Raw genomic sequence first — 8,729 nt, 5'->3', positions numbered from 1 at the left:
TCTCAGTGAGTATTTGTCCGGTCTTCGAGAAGACTCTCAGAAGGAACAGATGAAGCCACGATACACAGCCTCCCCTCCATCACCTGTATCCTATATCCTCACATGCGATTGGCCGCATGGCCGCCATGCTGACCAGTCAAAACAAAGTTCTGCTGTGAGCAGAGCTGGGACTGAGCACTGTGAGAGCTAAGCAGCCAAAGGAAAAAAATGGGAGCGGCTCTTCTCTTATCAGCTAAATATATCGTAAATACTTAGAAATTAAAATTAGAATCTCTTCTTCAAATGGAGAAGTGCTCGAGGGAAAAAACAGAAGTTACAGAGAGAACCAAAGAACAGTTCACAAGAACAAACATTTGCAATAGAAGAGAAACTATCACAGTCAGATGTTTAACCAGGTGAGTTAAAAAAAATCATTATAAAGAATCTGAAAACTCACACTGCTATTGGCTTAGACTGCTATAGGCTTAAGGCTGATTCTACAGGGGGTTACATTTTGGAGGAGGTGCGAAACAGCTACAGCTGGAGGCTGGAGCCTATCCCAGCTGGCGTCGGGCAGAAGGCAGGGTACAGCCTGGACAGGTCGCCAGCCTATCACAGGGCGGAACTAGATAATAAATAAATAAATACATAAATACATAAATAAAGTAAGGTGAAATAAAACTGTTTAAAGAATAAAACTCAGTTAAAATTGTTCTCCACATAGGTCTTTCTTGGCAGTCAACCCAATTCTGTTTCTGATTTTTGTAGGCTGACTGTGATATTTAGTTTTTTGACCCACTAGTAAAGAACCCCCCCCCCCCCCCCAAAAAAAACAGTTTAATTTCCCCTTTTTGTTTTGAATTTTAATTAATTTTAATTAATTTTAATTCCATTTGTAACATTGTATATATCTAAATTGTATTCTAGCTTTATTTATCTATTTATTTATTTTTTTAAACTTATTTCATTTTATTTAAAAAAAAATTTAAACTTATTTTATTTTATTTTTATTTATTTTAAGTTATTATTATTTTTTTTTTACTTATTTTTTTTTTATTTTATTTTATTTTATTTTACTTAATGAAAGTTCTTACTTGAATGTACTTATGTCTGGGTTGCTGTAACAACTGAATTTCCCCCCCGGGGGATCAATAAAGTAATATCCTATCTTACTTTATTTGCCTCCCTCCTCAGCCGGATGCTGATTTGCGACAGTTTCACAAACACACAGCCGTCACACTTTACGGCTGAGCGTGTTGCATGCTCGACAAGAGGCACTGGACACTGTCAGAAGGTAACACAACACATCACACTCTATTGCAACATGTTTCTGCTCCACATAACTTCATGCCTGATATTTGTATTGGACACTTGGTCCTGTAGTGTCTCACAGAGCTGCTGTTAGACTCTGCTCAGGCTTACATCAGCTAGATCTGCTATCATGCCTTCCTGGTTTCTACAGTCTCCAAGTAGATACACGATTCTCCCTTAGTGCGCATGTTCAAAACTCACTGCACACAGAGTAAACATTACAAAGTATCACACAGCTTTCTGTGACTCTCAGGCTTTTAAACGTAGAGGGGACTGTTTGGATAAGTTGGCTGGCTAACTTTTAGCTGTGTCTGTCGCCCGAATAGACATGCGCATTGGACTGCCGAGTGCAGACACACTGCAAGGTGGATCCTTGAAAGCTTTGGTTGTGGTGAGTGTGTGTGTCCTTAATGCTTTATGCTTTATGCTACATGCAGATGTCTTAAACACACCACTTTCAATTCATTGTTGTAGTTCATCCATAGAACTGGGCTGCAAACATTGCTCCCACCAGGAATCAATGTGTGCATTTTTAAATCAGCATAAGGGGAAAGTCCATTCAAATACAATAAAGTAAAGAATGCATGTAAATTGTATTCACTGAAATATAACAGATATAAACCAGATTTCTTACCTAGTGGTTAAAATATATAGAGATATTGGCTTTTATGTAGGGTTTAACAATTGTATTACTTACCTTTTACTGTTATATTGATTTAAATGTTGCTTTATTATTTTAGTAATTTTAAATGTTATCTTATTTTATTTGTATTTATGTATTCATTCATTTATCTATTTTATTTATCTACTCAGTTTTATTGATATTTTTAGCCTTAGTTTTATTTTCAACTCTTATCCTTACCCTTTTTAAATCTATTTATTTCAATTCAATTCAAATTTGCTCTATTGGCATGAACAAAGACATGTTATTGCCAAAGCACATACATTCATACAATACATTATATATATTCACAACACACTATAGGTTGATAGTGTAATTGTACCTGTGCAATTACACTATCAAATATTTTTGTCCAGATTCTAATTGGAATGTTAATCTTGAATAACTTGTTTTTTAATGCATAGATTGCCCTCCGTGCTTTTTCTTTAAGTGCATTTATTGCCATGATAAAATGTCCTGATGCAGATATGTTCAGACCAAGGTAAGGGTAATTCTTTGTGTGTTTAATTTGAGTGTTATTCAGAGTAAAAATATATTTATTTTCAAGACCGCTGGGCTTTTTTTTTGAAAGATCATTATTTGTGTCTTCTTAAAATTGACCTCCAAGGCCCAGCTCTGGCAGTATTGTTCCAGAATGGTCAGGTTATGTTGGAGACCATCTCTGGTTGGAGACTTTTTAACTTTCAACTATTTGTATTCTTAATTTTGATGCTTTAACTTATTTTAATTACACACATTTTTTTTGTTGGTGAGCATTAGTCTCTATTTTATTTTAATTCTTCTTATTATTATTTTATTATTATTATTATTTTCCCCTAATATGTCGTGCCATTGTTTTATTTCTGCTTCTTTCTTGTTTTTAATCGCTTTAAAGCACTTTGGGTTGCATTTGATTTTTATGAAAGCTGCTATACAAATACAGCTTGATTGATTGATTGATTGATATTAATAAAGTATGTAGCGAAACAAAATACAGCGTAAAAGAACAAGAGGTTATCTATTTGAAGCTAACTGTCTTTTAAAATTGAAAAAGTATCAAGTAGCATCATGCAAATAAAATAGAAGTCTGGGACACAGTCAGTAAACAACAAATGAGCTTTTCAGGGAAAAGTATTGCTAACATTTTAAGCAGCAGTTAACAACTTGATTTGCAAACCGAAGTCAGTGTCAAAACTCAGCAACATTGGTTTTTCATACAGCTATAAACATATTTAAAATGTATGCACATTTCATCTTTCATGCATAGGGTTGCAAAATTCCAGGAATTTTCAAAGTTGGGAACTTTCCATGGGAATTAATAGGAATAAACCAGGAATTTACTAAATTGAAGGTTGGCTCTTAACAGGGAACTTAAATATAGTTGTGTAAAATATATTTTAGCATAATCCTCAACTCAACTCAACTCAACTTTATTTATAAAGCACTTTAAGAACAACAGCAGCTGGACACAAAGTGCTGTACACAAACATAATGGATAAAAACAAACAATAAAATCATAAAATCAATAAGAACAATAAGATAAAATAAAGTTAAACAATAAAAAATAAAAAGGCACTAAAACAAGAGCAGGGTCTCATGCTGAGTCGAAAGCCAGGGAATAAAAATGGGTTTTAAGACGAGTTTTAAAAGTGGACAGTGAGGGGGCCTGTCTGACGGCTAAAGGAAGATCGTTCCACAGTTTGGGAGCAGCGACAGAAAAAGCCCTATCCCCCCCCTGAGCTTCCGCTTGGACCTCGGTACCTCCAGGAGCAGCTGATCAGCTGACCTGAGGCACCGAGCAGGGGCGTAGAGATGGATCAGCTCAGAGAGGTAGGGCGGGGCGAGACCATTTAAAGATTTAAAAACAAATAAAATAATCTTAAAATGGACTCTAAAATGCACAGGCAACCAGTGGATCCTGACTAAAACAACCAGATTTCATGCAAGTACAGTTTAATATCTTTGCTATTCCTCAATCACATGCACATAGCACACTGCTTACTGCAGGGCTATTGAGACCACGCCCCCTACATGCACTGTGCATTCCTCCATCACATGCACAGATGATTTCTAGAATCCTGCAGAGGCTAGGTTTCAGAAGCTTGAGGGAAGATGCTTTTTTTATTTGCATGTTGAATAGGGCTTTGTTGGAGGGAGAGGGGCTCTTTTAATTTAACATTTTGAATGGGACTTTGTTGGGATTGCATTTTTGAATGGGCTGGGTCGGGGGATGAGTTATATTTAACTCAACATTCATGTTTTTGTTCTTCAATGAAAGAATTGATCGTTCAATAAAATATTTAACACTTGATAAAGTTCTACTTACAAATACATCTGGTTTTAATTGTATTATTTTGGATGGATGTCTGCTTATAACAAAACAAATATTTATGTTTGGATATGATACCTTTACATTAAATTACCCTCAATTCCCAGTTAATTCCCATAATTCCCATGCAAAGTTTCTAATTTGGAGTATTTCCAAAATTCCACAGCTTAACTTCCCATGGAAATTTACTGGAAATGTTCCACCACTTTGCAACCCTTTTCATGCACAAAGGGAATCCTAGTTGTGTTGTGAAACACCCTTGTAAATGTGTCCTATGTGTGTCTTACACTAAAGGGAAAAGAGATCAGAAACATCCCATTGGTTGTGCTTATAATGTATTCTGGATGTGATTCCTCCATGTTGTTGTTTGGTTTTCATCCTGTGTTCTTCTTTGTATTTTCGTCTTCCAGACTGTGCTCCTTGGTGTGTTTATGTTCCAGCTGCTACGGAGCGTTGGACTGAGGGCCTTTTCCATGGCATCTGAGACGTACACGTCGGGCACACACTCTGCCGCCTTCGTCACCTGCCCTAATGACACCGTGGCAAAAGAACTGGCAAGGTGATAAAAGCAGCGACAGCCCCTTTATGATTAGAAAGATTTTCATTTGTTGATGTCTGTGAATGATTTTAATCAGAATAGGCTCATATATAATTATCCTGCAATTAGGGAAGAGAAGTCAGTGTTATTATCAATCAATCAATCTTTTACAAACGTTATCTGAAGACCGTACTCTATGTTCTATTATTAACAAAGACCCAACATCAAGACAGGATCCAGTCCCATCTTACAGACAGGACTCAGTCTGATCTCATCTTAATCCACCATGAGCAGAGCGCTTTGCAGCATTTAGCAAGTTACAGTGGCAAGGACAAACTTCCTTTAACAGGCAGAAAACCTCCAGCAGGACCAGACTCATGTTAGACATTACCACAGTCTCCAGACCGAGTTGGAGAGAGGGATAGAGGAGATGAAGAGAGAGAGAGAGAGAGGATAGTGGTGAGATGGATAGTAGTAGTTGTAGAAGCCGGAGTCTGGCACGTCGACAGCAGCAGGCCGTCCATGGCAGAGATCCAGAGGAACCGACGAGACAAGGGAGCTCAGGGACACCAGAATGGTATATGGTTAGTAACTTTAATGTGACAGGAAGAGTTAGGACTCAGTCTGATCTAACCTTAATCCACCATGAGCAGAGCACTTTTCAGCATTTAGCAAGTTACAGTGGCAAGGACAAACTTCCTTTAACAGGCAGAAACCTCCAGCAGGACCAGACTCATGTTAGACATTACCACAGTCTCCAACTGCTGAGACCGTGTTGGAGAGAGGGACAGAGGAGATGAAGAGAGAGAGAGAGGATAGTGATGAGATGGATAGTAGTAGTTGTAGAAGCTGGAGCCTGGCACGTCGACAGCAGCAGGCCGTCCACGGCAGAGATCCAGAGGAACCTACGAGACAAGGGAGCTCAGGGACACCAGAATGGTATATGGTTAGTAACTTTAATGTGACAGGAAGAGTTAGGACTCAGTCTGATCTCATCTTAATCCACCATGAGCAGAGCACTTTGCAGCATTTAGCAAGTTACAGTGGCAAGGACAAACTTCCTTTAAAAGGCAGAAACCTCCAGCAGGACCAGACTCATGTTAGACACACATCCGCTGAGACCGAGTTAGAGTTGAAAAGAGGGATAGAAGGAGATGAAGAGAGAGATAATGAATATTCTTTGACCTCACAGGGGCATTGTGGAAAAGAAGCTAGCAGCCTGCGTCAACATTGTCCCAGCAATCACGTCTGTGTAAGTGTTGAAACAGCTGTTTTTCAGTGTAACGCTCGACTCTGTGTTTTCAACATTCACACAGTGTTGTAGTTTAAAGACAAGTCATGGGTTCCTTTTTGTTCCTGCAGATATGAATGGCAGGGGAAGATAGAAGAGGACAGCGAGGTGCTGCTGGTGAGTGTTGTCTGAGTGTTCTAACATTGTAGGCTTTTGATGATTGTTTCAAAATGCATGAATACTGTTTCTGCAACATGGGGTAATGTAGGGGCCGGTACAAATACGTATACTATCAGGGTGGCTTTTAAGTGCCACTACTTCCCTAATTCACTTGTTGGCATGTATCGTGCTGCCAGTATCAGTCCATGTACATTACATTCTACATTTATACCGTTAATAAATTATAGCGGCAGATAATGCTGACTGTCATAACATACGTTCATTGAAAACAGAAACCTTCAGTGTGTCACACAAACAAAAAACCTCTGCATTTCTGCATTAACATAACCCAATCCAATTTTCCATCAATCAATCAATCTTTATTTGTACAGCGCCAAATCACAAGAAACATTATCTCAAGACGCTTTTACAAACATAGGAGGTCTAGACCGCTCTATGTCAAATTATGAACAGAGACCCAACTTCAAGACAGGGTAAGACTCAGTCTGACTCCACCTTAATCCATCATGAGCATTGCACCTCGCAGTATTTAGCTAGTTACAGCAGTGAGGAAAAACTTCCTTTAACAGGCAGAAACCTCGAGCAGAACCAGACTCATGTTAGACAGCCATCTGCTGAGACCCAGTTGGGTCTGGAAAGAGGGACAGGAGAATAAGAGATAGAGGGAGCGGTGATGGTGATGAGACGAGTAGTTTAGTAGCTCCGCTGGAGTCTAGCATGTCCGTATCAGCTGGAGTCTGGAACGTCCACAGCAGGAGGACGTCTACCACAGCTCAGAGGAACCTACGAGACAAGGGAGCTCAGGGACTCCAGAAAGGTCTATGGTTAGTAACTTTAATGGGACAGGCAGAGTTAAAGTAAGTGATGAGGGGGTTGGGGGGAGGGGGTGAGATAGGATCCCAGTGTGTCAGTGCGCCAGTTCCCCTGGCAGTCTAAGCCTATAGCAGCAAAACTAGGACTTGGTCCAAGCCTGAGCCAGCTCTAAGACTACTCTTAAAAGTAGAGAGGGTGTCTGCCTCCCGGACCCTGACTTGTAGATGATTCCAAAGGAGAGGCGCCTGATAACTGAAGGTTCTACCTCCCATACTACTTTTAGAGACTTTAGGTAGGACCAGCAGGCCTGCATTTTGGGAGCGTAGAGTTCTAGAGGGGTAATAGGGCACTATGAGCTATTTAAGATACGAAGATGTCTGACCATTAAGAGCTTTGTAGGTCAGAAGGATTTTAAGAGAGAACATCTCTCTTTTCCTGGTTCTAGTCAGTACTCGAGCTGCAGCGTTTTGAACTAGCTGAGGAGTCTTTTCAGACTTATTAGGGCAACCCGATAGAAGGGAATTCAACCAGGCTCTATAAATTATACAGAGTCTAGCTTTGGTGTGTGGTGCAAAGAAGTCATCAGACCTTCAATGAAGGTCACGTTCACAGCAGAAGGCTGTCTACGGCAGAGATCCAGAGGAACCTACGAGACAAGCGAGCTCAGGGACTCTAGAAAGGTCTATGGTTAGTAACTTTAACAGGACAGGTACAGTTAAAGTAAGTGACAGGCAGAGAGAGCGTTGAGATAGGATTCCAGTGTGTCAGTGTGTCAGTTCCCCCGGCAGTTTAAGCCTATGGCAGCATAACTAAAAGCTGGTCCAAACCTGAACCAGACCTAAATATCATCATCAAGTTGTGCTTGGTTTGTGTTCTTTGTGCCTTTTTGGAGCCAGGCTAACATTGCTACGTTAGTTTGACGTTACGTTAAGTATGCATAATGTGTCACAGATGAAAGCATGCAAGCGTCCTGTAGTGCGCCATGGGTCTTGTATTTAAGGTGTTTCCAGTGTGAGGGAGTTAATGTCATTTGTTCTGAATTGTCTTTAGAAATCAGTCCGCCTGACTCTTTGTCTCATGTCTAGATGATCAAAACAAGAAGCTCCAAGGTGCCTGCTCTTGCAGAATATGTTCGGTAAGTTTGTTTTTCACCTAAACCAGAAAAATAAAATAAAAACTCAACCCATCTGAACTCCTCCGGGAACACTGCACTGATGATTGAATCCATTACCTGCCATGACTCATGCAGTCAGAGAGGGTGGCTTTAACTACTGCTGCTTGTGTGTACTGTGCACTCGACTGACTCATAACAGCTCATTGTCCTCTGCAGCTCCAACCATCCATACGAGGTGGCCGAGGTCATCAGCCTGCCTATTGACCAGGGCAACCCGCCCTACCTCAAGTGGATAGGAGACATCGTCCCAGAGTAAGGACATAGGGAGGAATGAGCGGACTGATTTATTAATAAACTGGTTAAAAAAGGAGATTACAACTGTTTTCCTTTGATGAAAAACCCAATAATCTGCCCCCCCCTTAAGAAACCACTCTTCTTTAATGTTATCTCACCAAGACCTATAAACAACACAAAGGTTTGTCATGTGAATCACCAACATGAGTGTTTTTTAAGTGTTTCATTTGAGGCTGAAAACATCTCTCATGTTTACCTCTAGAGGGCAGCCTTGACTTA

General features: G+C 40.0%; 1 protein-coding gene across 2 annotated transcripts; it reads left to right on the top strand.

Annotated features, from left to right (window-relative positions):
- The first annotated feature begins 1,172 nt into the window (after positions 1–1,172).
- Positions 1,173–8,729, top strand: LOC117816637 (protein CutA homolog). 2 transcript variants are annotated; one of them, XM_034688995.1, is made up of 7 exons: positions 1,173–1,273; positions 1,617–1,681; positions 4,691–4,839; positions 6,011–6,070; positions 6,181–6,226; positions 8,128–8,177; positions 8,373–8,729. In XM_034688995.1, exons 1-7 carry the CDS (start codon positions 1,240–1,242, stop codon positions 8,470–8,472), a joined length of 504 nt encoding a protein of 167 aa, XP_034544886.1. In that variant the 5' UTR covers positions 1,173–1,239; the 3' UTR covers positions 8,473–8,729. The 2 variants fall into 2 exon arrangements, with proteins under 2 accessions (XP_034544886.1, XP_034544887.1); XM_034688996.1 differs by lacking the exon at positions 1,617–1,681 and having other exon boundaries at positions 1,174–1,273.

The sequence above is a fragment of the Notolabrus celidotus genome, chromosome 7, assembly GCF_009762535.1.
Source record: "Notolabrus celidotus isolate fNotCel1 chromosome 7, fNotCel1.pri, whole genome shotgun sequence".
NCBI classification, from domain to species: domain Eukaryota; kingdom Metazoa; phylum Chordata; class Actinopteri; order Labriformes; family Labridae; genus Notolabrus; species Notolabrus celidotus.
This window is presented reverse-complemented; position numbering and strand designations above follow the sequence as displayed.